We start from the raw sequence: 16,669 nt of genomic DNA on the forward strand, positions 1-16,669 counted from the left end.
GGGAGCGTGAGCAGTGCAGACCCCCGGGCTGGGGCGTGAACAGGGTGGTCACCGGGTCCTGTGATCACAGTGACACCCAGCACCAGCCACGGTGGCTCAGGGCCCACCCGGGGAGCGGGTTTGCCACGCTGGCTGCAGGGTCAGGACGGGCGTGGGACCGGAGCACAGACACTGGTGCCTGGAGGGCACGGGTCTGCGGAGCTGGAACGGGGTTCTGTGCGTACGGATCTTGGGGAGTCGTTACTCTTGTTGCTGAAAGTGTGAGCCCTGAGACACTCGCTCTGTCTACCTGGTCCCAATCTGAACGTGCTTGGTGGTCCGTGTCCTTACATCTCTGTCCGTTCCCCTGCCCATCACCCGAGCACCTTCCCTGAACTCAGCATCGGGGCTGATAACTGTCCAACCAGGACCAGAGGCCAGGACAGAGGGGCCCCAGAGAAGACGCTGTCCCCGCCCCGCGGCTGACCTGCTGGAGGGCCAGCCCCCCCTGGAGGCGCGGGAGGCTAGTGAGCGCGCTTTCCCTTAAAAGCGAAAAAGCTACAGCAATTCTGATTGAAAATCATCTGCCAAAAACTCTTTCCAATGGACTTCACGCGTTATTTTCTTAAACTTGGGGTATTAAATACTCCGGTTAAGTGGCCATTCAGTGAGAGCTTGAAAACGTGGCATTTTTGTTGCGTAAGTTTGTGATCGTGGCAAAGCCTTTGATCTTTGTTTAGACAGATTTCCTCAGAGAGGAGACTTCTCATGCTTCCTGGCTGTCCCGCCCGCCTCCCCCTGAAACAGGTTCGAAGCGGCCAGGTCCCAGCTCTGCAGGAGAGGGAGCCCTCGTCACTAGTGTGGTCGGAGAGCACTCCTGCTGCAGCACTGGATGGCTGAGGCTTTGGCCTGGGCCTGGGAATGACGTCAGGTCACTGCCCGGAGACAGTGTGAGCCTGAGGGGTCGGTGAGGGATGAGGTGTGGCCAGGCCGTCGAGGAGAAAAGACGGCAGGTGCCCTTGAAGGAACACTGTTACCCACAAGGATTCTTCCAGCTAAAAGGGAGGGGCATGCAGGTTCCCAGGAGCAGAGAGGGAAAATACAGCAACTCTTTCTTGGGGTTATCAGCTCTGATGTGGAGAAGCGCTGCTGGGTAACATTGTTTCTCTGACGCACACACTGACACAATTCTGGATGAGGGGGGACACAGAGACAGTCTGTGTGGCCTTGGGACGAACAGGAAGAAGACTGTCTGTATTGGGCTGTTCAGTTACTGGGAAAGGGCCAGGAAATTCCTGGAAGAATAATGAGGGATGCTCTATTGGGAAGACTCTGGGTGTTTCTGAAGCCTTGAATCAAATCAAAACCGATGGCCGTGGATACTGTGTACCTCACTGCTGCTGGCAACCTCAGGCAGCTCTGCAACGTGGGCAGAAAGCCTCCAAAGCGAGAGGGAACCCCTTCCCACCCCGAGTCTGGCTGTGGTGCCACCTGGTCCATTCCTGCTTGGTCCGAGCCTCCTCCTTATGGGCTACAGGCGGCACCAGCCTGACGGTCGCTTGTGTAGGCCTCTGCGTTCAACTGAAGCCACACAAAAGCAGGGCAGGTGTCCTGGAGACAGTCCACAGCCCCCCAGGACCGAGGGGCCCCCAAAGGCGCTGGAGCTGCACACAAAGCAGAGTGGGTATGGAGATGTGCGCTCCTCATGGGAGAAGGGGTGCCCAGCTCTCATTAAGTTGGAAGAAAAAAGTTCTGATAAAGTTACAAGGGAAGTTCAGAGTAACGTGGCTGCACACTGATGGGTGGGTAACATAACTTAGGGCCTAAGGAACACAGACAAGGAATGACTCTGTTAAGGATACTTAGTGCGAGGTGGTGCAGCTGAGACGCTGGGCATGGAGGTGGCCAGGGAGGTGCGTGCCTGGCATGTGTGGTCAGGACTGGGGACCCATCTCAGCCATTTTTAATTTTCGTTACGTTTTTAGGGTCTAGTAACAGAGGAAATACCATTTATCCCAATGGGCTTAGTTCATCCTGGAAAAGACCACAGACACATATAGACAAATGTGCAGATATAGTAAAGGAGCAATTAGTGACTAATGCGGAAGCCAGACAGATGGAATGACAGCACACTAAGCAAAGGAGGAGTTAAATGACGGAATACCTGGCATAATCTCCACAGCAAAACTGGGCAAGAGGTCAGCAAGCAGCCCTGTCCTGCCTAGAAGAGGTAGAAGGGAAGAAGAAGGAGAGAGGTTACTCCAGGGGAAAACGCAGCCTCGGTGGCTGGCTGGTGCCACCACACGGCATGGCCCAGGCTCTTTGTGGCACCGAGGCACATCCAGCGGTGGGGCCCGGGCAAGAGAATGACCTTCCCACCGACCTCTGGCAGCTGGGGAAGTGACCGCTGCACCTACATCAGGGGAAGCAGAAACAGAACTTCCCCTCCTGCCACGTACAGGAGGCGGGGACGCCTGCCTCACCCACGAAGGGCCCTGACCAGCAGACAGACACGCGCCGGCCACTCACGTGTGCGTCCTTTACTGGAGAGTCCACCCCGTCCGGGTCCAGACAGTCAACCTGCATTCCCACACATCCACACGGATCCCCACACCCGTAGAAAACAGAGCGCATATTTACTTTTAACTCGGAATGATCTCGGTATATAATTCTAATTACAGCCTGGAGACACTTCAATGATTAACATTTCCAAGGCAAAGGAGAGATAAGCTAGATCATCTCACGCTCCTCTGCACTGGCTTCGGAAAAGCTCTGCACGGTATGGCTTTCCCATATGGCACCCCCAGCTGGTGTGCGTGGACCCACCTGCCTCCCACGTGCCACGGCAGAGAAGCGTGAGGGCCGGTATGGGAACACGCAGGGGCCCCTCGAGGCTCGGCTGGCAGGGAGCTTGCAGGAAGGAGCCACTGAGATGTGGGGAAGGAGGTCAGTCCTTACAAACAGCCTCCTGTATAGGGAGAGGTGCCAAGCGCACCACGTTCTCAGTCGCAGTCCCTGCTGGGACTTCCCTGCGCCCAACGCCCGGCCATGCTGGGGTCTCGCTGACCAATGAGGTGCACTGGGAAACAGCTCGTAAACCACCTCCTGTCAGGCTTGGATGGCAAAGGCTCACCCTGGCACCTCATGCTGCTTCGTTTACGTGTGTGACGATGCACCAAGAACAGCTCTGTCTGGTGCAAATATGTGAGCAGCGGGTCACTGCAGGATTTCTAGTAATCACGTTAAAAGAGTAAAAAGAGGCCCTGCCCAGGCAGCTCAGTTGGTTAGAATATCATCCTGATATACTAAGGATCTGGGTTTGATCCTCAGTGAGACCACATACAAGCAGCAACCAATGAATGCATAAATGAGTGGAACAACAAACCAATGTTTCTCTCTTCAATCAATTAAAAAATTGAAAACGAGTAAAAAGACTGAAGTTAACGGCTATTTTTACTTATACCAAGACACCCAAAGTGTGAGCACTTCCCAGGCCCCGAACATCACCTCCACTGGGGGTCTGTTTCATGCACGTGGACTTGGTTCATTCAGAAACAGCCCTTCCTGTTCAAGTTTCTAGGGGCGGAGTTGAGAAAAAGTCACGTGTGTGGTTTACATTGTGAGCCATAAGGCCATTGGCTGGGCAAGCCGCCCCACTGAAAGCAGCTCTGAGCTCTGACAGAGGCCACGGAAAAGGCTCGCCAGGCGCGGGGAGGTCACTGTCCTGGGGGCGCAGCGTTAGGGGGTGGGGAAAGGGTGTTGGCTCACTTTGCTTTTCTTGGCTCTCCTCAACTCGCAAGGCCAGCGTGGAGTCAGTGTCCCGGTCATGTCACCTGCGTGGGTGATGGCCCGACATTTACAAAGCTCACTGGGACCAGAGCCCTTTCCAAGGGCGAGGCAGCTTGGGGGGTGGCGCAGGCCAGCTCCGGCTCGGTTTGGGGCAAGCAGAGCCTCCTTCTGTCTGTGCTGCATCTGCCTGCAGGCTCTCGGAAGGACATGTGCGAGCCACGCAAGTAATTGGGAAAGGCACCCTCGGGAGTTAGCCTAAGCCTCTAGGACCGGCTAGGTGGTGCCTCTATGCTCACACGAGGTCCCGTCCAGTTTTCCGGGATGGGAGGCCGGACTGGGCTCGGGGCCAAAATCTGAGGGCGTGACTAAGGGCACCAGCTGGCCTCACCTGGCCACTCTCTGTACAAGTTTCTCTTGGAAACTCAACAAGGCAACAGACAGCTGGCCAGGGATTTGGGAACTGGGACCTGGGACATCGCTTAAAGGCATAATTACTATTAATTACCAGCCAATAGTCAATGAACCAGAAACCAATACGTAGTGTTTTTAGTAAGCCAGGTATCAGAGACTTACTTTGACAATGAGAACAATCAGCACTTCTAAACGTGCCTCTGATTGTAGCGATACAATGAGAAGCTTCCCTTGCATTTTCTCTCTGGTTCTCAAGCCCACCAGTGTTTAAACATCTCTAGACATGTGATAGCTCCAGTCATTACATTCCTAATAGGAAGCACTGCAGACATAGCTGCCAGTTGTGCGCTCTCACAGGAACTAGCTCTGTGGTGACTATTGACTGTAAAAAGCCCAGGCATGCAAGGGGGAGGTGCGCGAACACATCACAGGGCATGTTCTACGGAGACAGCAGCGGACGGGGAGCGAGGGCGGCGCTGCCCCGAGTTTACTGGTGATTATGCAGGCAAGCCGCAGCCTCCTCTGGTCTCCGTTTCCTCCTCAGTCGATGAAGTGCTGTCTCTATAAAGGAGGCCACCTGGCCTGGCTACCATTGCCCTGGTGTAGTGATTCAGAGCGCCTCTTCTCACCCCAGTGCCCTGTTCGGACAGTTCATTGTAGGTCATCCTGTCTATAGCATGTTTCGTTCTTAAAGCTGATACGCAGTGAACAGAGTTGCAAAAGCAACTATCTGCCTACAGCACATGTGTCAAACACAAGGCCTGCGGGCCAAATCCGTCCCGCCAGGCCTTGCAATGTGGCCCGCACCGCGCTGTCATCACTGCACTCCGCTGCGTTTCCATCACAATGACAGTTTATGACTGTTCAGTAAACCATTCGGCCCGCGATTTAGGCTGGATTTTAGATTTTGGCCCCTTCTCTGATTGAGTTCGACACCCCTAGACAGGGACCAGCAGGAGTGCAAATTTACGCGCAGCCAGACCAATCTGGGGGAGAGGGGTGGCAAACAGCAGGCTGTGTGTCCATGGGGGCTGTTCCTCCCCGCACCCGGCCAGTTGTCGCCCCAGAAAAAAATGTGCCTGCGTGTTTGCAGGTCTTCCTATAATATTTCTTAAGCAGACGTGAGATTTTTTACGTAAAATATCCTGATGTGTGAACATTGCCAACTGATGCAGAGTTTAAAGAGCACCAGATAAGCATAATAAACAGGGTGTACACACAGAGATATGTTTATGGGCACATGGAACACACAAGCTGGACCTCTCCACAGGCTCGTGGGTGACCTTGGTGGTGGTCTGACCTTGCTTCTCTACCCAGAACGTCAGGGAACACAGGTTGTAGGCGCCTGGGTTTGGCTCTGAAGGCATCACACGCCACACTGTTAGCTCTTCCTACTGCTGGGAGCTGCGAGGGGCTCAGGGAAGAACACTGAAGGCCTTCCATTTTGTACATGTTTTTGACATTTGTAATTGAAAAAAATGAAAACAAGGAGAGGTGGGGTCAGAAATGTGGTCAGGACTTCACAAAGCTTGTCACTGGGACAGAAGGACAGGCGTCTGCTTCTCATTCTCCCTGAAGCCACAGTCCAGAGCTGACGCTCCTGAGGCAGGGACACATGCACGGTGTGGTGGCCCCTGGCTGGGCGGTACCCTCTTACAGGGAACAGCCGGAGTCCGGGGACAGCGGGCAGTGCCACCGTCATGGCAGCAGTGAGACCTGCGCTCACTGGCTTGCACACCGGGCCTTATTTTATTGGACTAAAGGCACTTTGAAAACGGGTTTATACTGGGACCCTAGATTTCTGAAAAGCATTTTGCTTCCATCTTCTTGCCTAGCGATTCCTGAGAATGGCCTTTGCCAGATGAAAATGCTGTATCTTTCTTTCCTAACCCATCATGCCCAGTGCAGGCCTGACCCGGAGTCCACACAACTGCAGCGAACGCCCTGCTCTCAGAGGCCTGACCCAGCTGGGACCTCACTTGTCCTCCTGGGTTCGGTGTAAGAGTGGCAGTTACATGTCACCGAATGTCTGAGAAAAGGATGGAGAGGTGACATTCCAAGGCCGTTTTCTCTTTTCAAACATCGTTAAAGCTATTACAGAAAACTGTTCATGAGGTGCTTGTGTTCCTGAACTTGGCAGAATCCATCACCTTAAAGCTATTTCCACAGGAGTCAATCCCACAACTCAGCGCACACATGAGCACCAGTTTCACACCAAAGCATCATGCATGTTGCAGCCCAAAATACTCCCGGGATTGAATGATCATGGCAGCAGCAGCATGCACAAGTGGATAAAACAATTCACATATCATACCTGCACAACTCCCACGGCCGCCATTGTTTGCCACAGACACTTTAAAGTTACCTGAGAGCTTTGTACTATTCCTCGGACCCATTACTTCTGAGTGTCTCCCAATCATTCATTCATTCATTCATTCATGCATCAAGAAATGTATGCGGCGCCAGGTGGAGACGCAGAGGGGAACTAGACGAGATCCCTGCACTCTCGGGGCTCACGGTCTCGCCTGCAGCTTGTCCAGCGGTGTGAGTGTAAGAGCAAGTAAGCGTCACAGGACTTACTGAGGTACCTCCTCCTGCCCATGCCATGGCTCATCAGCCTTCTTGCCTTTTAACATCGGGTTCCACCTGGCCCTGAGGCCCTCCCCAGAGCCTTCCCCAGAGCCACGGCATTCTAGTCCCAACAAACCCTGTCCTGTGACACTTCCCCGAGACTCGAGTGGTCCTTCATGGTAGGCCAGCCCTTCCATGGACTTCCTTCCCTTCTTTCCTAGGGTAACAGCTCCTCACTCCTCACTCCTCACCCCACACAGCCTCCCCCCTCCAATGTGGATTCCGACAGCCCGGAGGGAAGCTGCGCTGAGAAGGTGGGTGTGCCGGGCTCAGAGGACCCCAGGGGCACCCTGCCTTAGAGCTGGTCTCCTGGTGGCAAGGAGCAGCGCACTGAGGACGAAACCCTCCAGGCAGGGCCTGCGCTCTGTGCGATGTCCCCAGCAGCCCCGCAGGAGGAGACACCTCACCCTCTGGGCCGTGAAGTGTTCCCAGTAGCAAATCCCCTCTGCGGGGTGTGTGGCTTTGATTGGCTGCTCACAAGGGTGCCCTTGTCCATCCCAGATGGACACGGGCTCTGTATCAGCACAGGAAGGGAGCCTTCGTTCACGGAGCCCTGGTCCATGTGCTGGAGAAGGGGGAGCACCCTGGACTCGGGGGCTCAATGGTAGGAGCATCCCTTGAGGATGCACCCAAACATCCCAAAGGTCATCTTACCGTCGCGGGGACTGCAGGACTGCCCCACCTCGCACCCACAGCTGTAAACCACCAGGCTGGGTATCTCTAAGGCAGCCATCACAGAGATACAATGTGCTTATGAACTTAGCCAAGGGCTTGTATTTAAGTTTACTCCTGAAACTTAAATACAAGCCCTCAGAGGGCAAAGGTTAACTCGCCAGGATGAGTTTCCCTTGTCCTGGCGAGGCTGCCGCTGCGGACAGCGCGCCATCTCCATTCAGTGCACTGAGCTGATTCTCGTGGAGTCCTCCTGGGCTTCGCCAGCGCACTACCTGCCGGTGCTTGCTTCCCGTCCTCGAGGTTCCCTCTCCTTCCTCTGCCTAAAACACCGGTGGGCTCCTCCCACACGAGGCCTTCCTCAGACTCCAGGTCAGTTCTCAGGGGAGCACAGTACCCACCCCGTTCTCTCAGCTCCTAACCCCCCCAAACGTTCCCTTTCAAAGTCTTCAAAGAGAGAAGATGCCTTTCTCTGGCTCTTTGAAGTGTAAACTTGTTTCTATGGCTATTTGGAATCCCAAATAGATAGGAAATTTCCCAAGGGCACACACATCCCTGCTTTTATCCCGTATCCCCCGGCAACCATGCATTCAGAGAGTTTGTGGTTACCCATCACGAATTTGGAGCTGGCCTCCCTCTCTTTATGTATATTTATAGACCATGTACGCAAGCCTTTCATACGTGAACGCTTTCTTTTTGTATCCTTTACATTTTAATTCACTTTAAACTATATTGAATAATTCTGACATTGGAGTCTCTCCAATACTAATAATGACTAGTATTAGACCATCTGCAATTAGCTGTTCATAAATGCTTTGGGCTTTTTGGCAGTAATTGTAAGGTTGGTTCAAATCACTGACTTCTATTCACACAGAAGTCAGATTTGATAACTAGAAAGATCTTGGAGATCATCAAATCTGTACCTACTCATTCTTAGGAACCTGAGGCTCAGAAAGGTTACAAATTTTACCAGAGTCACACAGCTGACTAACGATCAAACCAAGAGTAGAACCTAGATCTACTTGTCCCATTCCAGTATTTATTTTTTACTAGTGGCCCAGTGCATGAAATCCATGCACATTAAAAGGAAGTTAATTAGAATAAGTATTTTAATATTGCTATTTTCCTTTTCTCTATAATAGAAGTGTCAGGGATGAAAGAAAATTAGTAAAATGTACATAAAATCCCCCTCCTGTCAGAGTCTGGGGTGTGCTGTGAGACCTAGGGTCAAGTCCCCACCCACCACCCACACTCGCTTCGAAAATGCAGGAGACCCAGACCTAGCAGGCCCCAAAACCATCAAGCCTCTTCGGAGGGGGGTGGTGGTGGTGGTGGTGGTGGTGGAGGGCAGCCTCAGGTCCCCCAGCCCGGTACTGGGGTGGAGGGGGCACAGCATGAGGTGCCCTGCCCCAGCTCTAGGGTGGGGGACAAGGCCTGAGGTTCCCTGTCAAGCCCTGCCAGGCAGGGGGCACGGCCTGAGGTCTCCTGGCCCAGCACTGGGGCGGGGGGGGGGGCATGGCCTGAGGTGTCCCAGCCTGGTTCTGGGTAGGGGGTGTGGCCTGAGGTGCCCTGTCAAGCCCAGGCCCCACCCACCCACCCCACAACATCACATCAGCATTGAACGGGGATGCATGCAGGCAGTGTCATGTCTGTAGCCAGAGATGCAGGCAAGCAGCTTCACCTCAGCATTGGGCGAGGACACACACAGGCAGCGTGACATTAGCCTTGTGGCCCTGTCCCCACTCACAGACTGGTCATGACTAGGACACCCACCGTACAGACAAATTAGCATACTACCTCTTTATATTATAGATTTATTTATATTTTGCCATACCTCACTCCCTCTCCAGATTTGCTTGTCCTTAAATTTAACTGCTTCCTCATCTCTTGGTATTTGCAGTGAGGGACCCTCAAATGTGTTTGTGGCATCACTGCTCTACTTAAATAATTCAAGTGTAATTTTTGGGTGTAGGGAATGTTAGAGGTGGTTAAAAATTTCAGCACCTTTTAAAGTTGCATCCAGAAAGTGATTACTGAGTAGTCATGACCCTATGATCTAATGAAAGGGCATTCGCCATGCTGCTACATGATAATACCACGGGGACCTGGTCAGAGTACGCCGGATGTGCAAGGCCACTCTGAGCGTGGGACTCTTAATCAGAATGTTCAAGGCTAAGATACTATACGCAGGTGCACAGAAAGGCCACAGTAGTCTGACTATGTCCACTGGGTAAACGTGCCCGTCTATAACCCAACATAGTGAGGTCAGTATTTTGGAAGAAGCCTCTTTTTGTCTGAGTTGGTATTAAAGCATGTTACTGCCCACCAGGCTGCTGCTGCTGTGTGGGAAAGATACATTGTTGTTTAGCCAGTGTACAGCTATGGTATGGGACTTTACTTTGAAGAACTGTTTTGTCTGGTGGCTCCTTGTTAGCGATGGCTGCTTGGGCTACAATAAAGACTCTCTGACATATCTACAACTTCTCATGGCTTTTCCATCGAATACCCGGCATCCCAGGAGGTCCAGTCCCTGGCAGAGGGGCTTGGACCCAACCAACACCAACTGCAAAGTACTCGGTCTTCCAAAGGTGCTACGGTGAGCCAAGCCCCGGCCCCAGAGAGTGCACAGATGTAAAATGTGATCAGTGATGTAAGGTGCTCCAGTTGGCCTAAGAGGAAAGGCAGGGGATGGCCCCAATTGCCTCCAGAATGCTGTGAGGAGGGAGGGGTTCATGGACAGAAGTGATAGATCCTCCCTTTCTCCAGTTGATGGACAGAGGTAAACCCCACCTGCGGCCAGACATTCCTGAGCTCTGAACCACCAATCAGCACCTGCCAAACACCCTAGGCCCCTCCCCCATTCCTAAGGCCCTAGGTCCCTAATCACCAATCAGCATGTGCTGAGTGCGCTAAGCCCCGCTCCCTAACCTTAAAGGTTCCTTTAAGCCCTTCGCTTGCTCTCTTCCGCTCCTCTGTGGAAGCAGCTGGCAGAGGTACCCTTCCTTCCAATAAAGCCTGTGTGTCCTGCCAACCCAGTCTCCAGTCTACCTTCTCCATTTAATCTATCAAGAAGATACGGAGTTTCTTGGGGTGATTCCAGGGGTTTTCCTGAGCTGCTGGGCTCCTTGCATGAGACTGGCCCAGGCACCTTAGCTACAAAGATACCAAGGACAGCTACTCTCCTTAACCAAAACAGCCCGGGAGTCTGCATGGGGGGAGGGAGGTGGGGAGAGGGGGCACGCCCCCGCAGCCCTGGATGTCAGAGTTCCTGCCCTCTCCCAGGCCAGCCCCTCTCCGTGTGAACGCAACCCTGCGCACTTGAATAGCGGCAGCTGGCTTTGGAGAAAAATGGGATGACTGTCTCCTGACCCGCTTCCAAGGGCTGCCATTCTTTCTATGCAGGGCTGAGCCGACTCTCTGGTGACACCCCCTCTCCCGTGCAGGGACACAGGCCTGCAGCCTTTCCACGGACTACAATGAGGCTGGCTGTGGACCCAGCTGCTCCCCTTCCCCTCTCCCCCAACCCCAACCTGTCACCACAGCAACCAGCAACCGGAGCTGGAAGAATGCGCACTAATTAAAGGCCAGTTTCCTCCCACCTCCAAGAGCAACAAGTGAGCTGGGAGGAGGCTGTGGAAGAGGGTGGGGGTGTGTGTGTGTGTGTGTGTGTGTGTGTGTGTGTGTGTGTGTGTTGGGGGAGGAGGGGAGGGTCAGGAAGCACACTGCAGCAAGGCCTGGGGCTGGGGCTGGAGCTGGGGCTCCTGGCCGGGCCAACCCCGCCTCCAAGTCCTGCTTTGTTCTCTTAACAACCCCGATCTGGAAGAGCCTAAATGGAACTCCCTTACCCTGAGGAAATCTTAGCGCCAGTTTTTCAGTTAGAAGATATTATGCAAACCACCATCTGTTGTCTGGGCCCTTTGCTTGGAGATATGCACATAGTAGGTCCTCATGAAGGAAATGCCAGCTTCAGCCAGGGCTCCCAGGTTGCCCCCAGCTCCTCTGGAACTTCACTTCCTGTCTAATTGAGAGGAGGGCCTTCAGGGGGGTCATCTCTAAAGATGGTGGGACCCTCTTGCCACTCTGCCTAGACATTCTCAGTGTATGCCTGTTGTCCTGACATAACTTAGCAGGCTCTCCTCACTCTAGGAGTCTCTTCGTTTGGACCATAAATTACAGTCACCCATCTAGACTTTCCAGGACCCATATTCTCATCACAGCCCTTAGGTGCCCCCCAAAGCCTCCAGACTTCACCTGTGGCCCTAATCCTTGTATAGGTGGTCACACCCTGTAATTAACTAAGGGCCGTCCACTGAGAACTGGGGGCAACCAAAACAGAGCAACCGAAAGACAGCACGCTGGGAGCTGGGACGGAATGTCCTAAAGCCCACTGGCAGAGGTTCCCACAGGGCTGCAGCGGTCACCTCCACAGGGCACAGCACAGATGTCACCGTGAAAACATGGCTGTTAGAAACAGGATTGCCAATTCACAGTGGCTCAAAGTCCGTCTGTGGAACGGGCTAGAGGAGAGTCGGCCCCTAGCAGGAGTCCCACACGAATTCCCTGCAGTCCCTCAGACCATGGCTGACAGGCTGGAAGAGATGTGGGGATGGAAGGATGGAAAGGAACTCATCCTACAGGTTCTGGTCATGTGCCTCACAGCAGTTTCCCCAGGAAGTTTTATTCCTCCTCATCTGCTTTTACAGATAAGGACACTGGCCTGTCCAAGCTCCATGGGTGCACCGAGTCCAGGGACTATGACCCCACAGCCATGCTGTAGGCAGTGACCTTCTCCAGTCCCCAGAGTGAACTGTGGTCAGATCAGGATTTTGTAACCTGGCTATTGACACATGGGGCCGGATCTTCTTTGCTGGGTATAGGAGTCTGTCCATCCCGCAGGGTGTGGGAGGCTGTCTGTCCTGTGCATGCAGGGTGTAGGAGGCTGTCTGTCCCGTGCATGCAGGGTGTGGGAGGCTGTCTGTCCTGTGCATGCAGGGTGTGAGAGGCTGTCTGTCCTGTGCATGCAGGGTGTAGGAGGCTGTCTGTCCCGTGCATGCAGGGTGTGGGAGGCTGTCTGTCCCGTGCATGCAGGGTGTGGGAGGCTGTCTGTCCCGTGCATGCAGGGTGTGGGAGGCTGTCTGTCCTGTGCATGCAGGGTGTGGGAGGCTGTCTGTCCTGTGCATGCAGGGTGTGGGAGGCTGTCTGTCCTGTGCATGCAGGGTGTGGGAGGCTGTCTGTCCTGTGCATGCAGGGTGTGGGAGGCTGTCTGTCCCGTGTACGCAGGGTGTAGGAGGCTGTCTGTCCTGTGCATGCAGGGTGTAGGAGGCTGTCTGTCCCATGTACGCAGGGTGTAGGAGGCTGTCTGTCCCATTCATGGAGGGTGTGGGAGGCTGTCTGTCCCGTGCATGGAGGGTGTAGGAGGTTGTCTGTCCTGTCACGCAGGATTGGAACAGCCTCCTTGACGCTAGCACCCCACATGTGTGCCAACCAACAGCGTTTCCAGACACTGCCCACTGCCCCCTGGGGCAAAGCAGCCCCTCCTGAGCACCAGTAGCCTGGGTATTTCATCTCAAATACAGTTTTAATCTTTCCTGTGTTGTTCTCTAATTGCTTCAAATATATAATTTTTATCTTCACCAAAAGACAGTGATTTTTTATAGGAACAAGACTGTGTCATATATTGTCATTTTGAATCCTCACTGTGCTAGGCACTTAGTATGCAAAAATACTGATTACATTTAAATAATAATTTTGATAAAAATCAATTTGAAGCAAAACTGACTGCACTCCATGGTACCTATTCAAGAGCAAGGTGGCAAGGATGCAGGAGAGTCTGAGACCGCCCTCCCCGTCCCATCCCCCTCCCCCCAACCCACACCAATCCCCCACCTCCTGCAAAGAGAGGCCTGGCTGGGGTCCTGGGGGTGGGGGGGGGGGGAAGGCTTGTTGTTGACAATCATGAGCCAGAATCAGGTTTTGGTTGATTGGCACCTGGCTAACTCTCCCAGCTCTCCATCCCTTCAACCCATTTCCTGGTTCATCTCAAACCAAGACCAACAGAGGCACCGAGTGAGCTCAGGCGGAAGGCCAGCACGGGGCCGCGGGCTTGGGGAAAGGGCCAGGGCTGAAGGTCACTCCTCTTTAGTCTTCTCTCCCGTCGGGCAGCCTGAACGGTTGTCTCAGCTCCTCCAGAAATGAGAAGGCCCAGTGTCTGCTGAGCACAGAAAGGGCGCTTCCACCCACCTCCAGAATCGCCCTGCTTTCGGTCTTTCGAGTGGGGCCACCGTATGAAGGACAGTTGATTCGACAAGTGAAAATGTGGGCTCAGCCCAAATCCGAGGGTGTTCCACAGGCGTCACCCCCAGATTTACACCCCGAGTGTGGCTGTAATTAACGCCGGCTCCTTCTGCAGGGGGAGCCTTTTCTTCCTTCCCCTCCAATTCCTTTCCCGCTTTCTGTTTGTAAACCTTCCAGAGAAGCCAGAGCAGCACTCTCAGAGATCAAAGTTTGAGCAGGCCGAAAGACCTCCGGGGAGGCTGTTGCCATGGGAACTTGGGAGCTGCAGCCCTTTTAATTGGCAAATCTCCTCAGTTAGGAGCCACTGGGCAGGCAGAGGCCGAGAGCGGGAGGGGAGCCTTGGCAACAAGTAGCCTCTCTAAAGAGCCAGAGGAATGTCCTGGGGGCGGGGGCGGGGGGCCCAGTGTAGGCACAGACCCCGGGTGAGTGCAGGGATCTCTGCACAGCCTGAGAGACGCGCCCATATAACCCTCACGCAAATGCAGCCAGTGCTGTTGTAATAACTTAATAAACGATGTATGGAGCCAGACCAGTACCAGGCTGACGGGGTGATCACCAATAAGGAATACAAATGTCTAATCACTACGCTGTACACTTGAAACTAACATAATGAGTGTGTGTTAATGGTCACTAACAAACACACAAACATTTTTAACCCTAAAACATGGTTGCAGGATGGTGTCCCAGTCAGGCACACACCTAGGTAGAGGGTTTGAGCCCTGGGTCAGGGCACAGATGAGACGCAAACAATCCACGTTTCTCTCTCAAACCAATAAACATACCCTCAGGTGAGGATTAAAAACACATATGTAAAAAAGTTCACACACACCTGTTCCTAGGTGGTATATGCCTTTGACCTGGGAAAAGACAGGGCGAGGGGGGAGGAAGCAGGAGCAGAGTGAACCCCAACTTTAGCCCCTCCTCACCGGACCTGACCTGCCCCTGGAGTAGCACTGCCTTCGGCCAGGGAAGACGCAGAAGCCATGAAGCCACAACATGCGGGCAGCGGCAGTGGCAGTGTCTGCTCTGCCTGCCTGGCGTTCTCTTCTTCTTTTGGAATCTGTGGTCCACCCAGCAACAGGACCTTTGCTGAAACTAAGGAGAAAAGCACTTTATACTCCACCGAGGTAGGAGGGGTTCAAGTCCGGGATGCCGAACCTGATGGAGGGAGCCTGAGCAGGAGCAGCTGGCGTGGAGGAGAGATGCCCCCTCTGACCCCCACACTGGCAAGAGGAGGCTCTCTGACCCCCACACTGGCAGGAGGCCCTCTGACCCCACACTGGAAGGAGGAGGCCCTCTGACCCCCACACTGGCAGGAGGAGGCCCTCTGACCCCCACACTGGCAGGAGGAGCCCTCTGACCCCACACTGGCAGGAGGAGCCCTCTGACCCCACACTGGCAGGAGGAGCCCTCTGACCCCCACACTGGCAGGAGGAGCCCTCTGGCCCCCACACTGGCAGGAGGAGGCCCTCTGACCCCCACACTGGCAGGAGGAGCTCTCTGACCCCCACACTGGCAGGAGGAGCCCTCTGGCCCCCACACTGGCAGGAGGAGGCTCTCTGACCCCCACACTGGCAGGAGGAGGCCCCCTCTGACCTCCACACTGGCAGGAGGAGGCTCTCTGACCCCCACACTGGCAGGAGGCCCTCTGACCCCACACTGGCAGGAGGAGGCCCTCTGACCCCCACACTGGCAGGAGGAGGCTCTCTGACCCCCACACTGGCAGGAGGAGCCCTCTGACCCCCACACTGGCAGGAGGAGCCCTCTGACCCCCACACTGGCAGGAGCAGCCCTCTGACCCCCACACTGGCAGGAGCAGCCCTCTGACCCCCACACTGGCAGGAGGAACAGCCCTCTGACCCCCACACTGGCAGGAGGAGCCATCTGACCCCCACACTGGCAGGAGGAGGCCCTCTGACCCCCACACTGGCAGGAGGAGCAGCTCTCTGACCCCCACACTGGCAGGAGGCCCTCTGACCCCCAACTGGCAGGAGGCCCTGTGACCCCACACTGGCAGGAGGAGGCCCTCTGACCCCCACACTGGCAGGAGGAGCCCTCTGACCCCACACTGGCAGGAGCAGCCCTCTGACCCCCACACTGGCAGGAGGAGCCCTCTGACCCCACACTGGCAGGAGGAGCCCTCTGACCCCCACACTGGCAGGAGGAGCCCTCTGGCCCCCACACTGGCAGGAGGAGGCCCTCTGACCCCCACACTGGCAGGAGGAGGCCCTCTGAACCCCACACTGGCAGGAGGAGGCCCTCTGAACCCCACACTGGCAGGAGGAGGCCCTCTGACCCCCACACTGGCAGGAGGCCCTCTGACCCCCACACTGGCAGGAGGAGGCCCTCTGACCCCCACACTGGCAGGAGGAGGCCCTCTGACCCCCACACTGGCAGGAGGAGGCCCTCTGACCCCCACACTGGCAGGAGGAGGCCCTCTGACCCCCACACTGGCAGGAGGCCCTCTGACCCCCACACTGGCAGGAGGCCCTCTGACTCCACACTGGCAGGAGGAGGCCCTCTGACCCCCACACTGGCAGGAGGAGGCCCTCTGACCCCCACACTGGCAGGAGGAGGCCCTTTGACCCCACACTGGCAGGAGGAGGCCCTCTGACCCCCACACTGGCAGGAGGAGGCCCTCTGACCCCCACACTGGCAGGAGGAGCCCTCTGACCCCCACACTGGCAGGAGGAGCCCTCTGACCCCACACTGGCAGGAGGAGGCCCTCTGACCCCCACACTGGCAGGAGGAGCTCTCTGACCCCCACACTGGCAGGAGGAGGCCCTCTGACCCCCACACTGGCAGGAGGAGCCATCTGACCCCCACACTGGCAGGAGGAGCCCTCTGACCCCCACACTGGCAGTAGGAGGCCCTCTGACCCCCACACTGGCAG

At 55.2% G+C, this 16,669-nt stretch overlaps 1 protein-coding gene across 5 annotated transcripts in view; it reads right to left on the reverse strand.

Moving 5' to 3' along the window:
• Positions 1-16,669, reverse strand: part of ILDR2 (immunoglobulin like domain containing receptor 2) — a 55,707-nt gene that overhangs the window by 18,261 nt on the left and 20,777 nt on the right. For 4 of the 5 annotated variants that reach the window (XM_036442423.2, XM_036442421.2, XM_045582941.1 and 1 more), the window contains exon 4: positions 2,144-2,200. The exons of the other annotated variant lie outside the window; for it this stretch is intronic. In XM_036442423.2, the coding sequence (XP_036298316.1) occupies positions 2,144-2,200 (57 nt within the window). The remainder of the gene's footprint in view (positions 1-2,143; positions 2,201-16,669) is intronic. 5 annotated transcript variants of the gene reach the window in all.

This window comes from Pipistrellus kuhlii, unplaced genomic scaffold, assembly GCF_014108245.1.
Source record: "Pipistrellus kuhlii isolate mPipKuh1 unplaced genomic scaffold, mPipKuh1.p scaffold_m20_p_18, whole genome shotgun sequence".
In the NCBI taxonomy this organism is placed as follows: Eukaryota; Metazoa; Chordata; class Mammalia; order Chiroptera; family Vespertilionidae; genus Pipistrellus; species Pipistrellus kuhlii.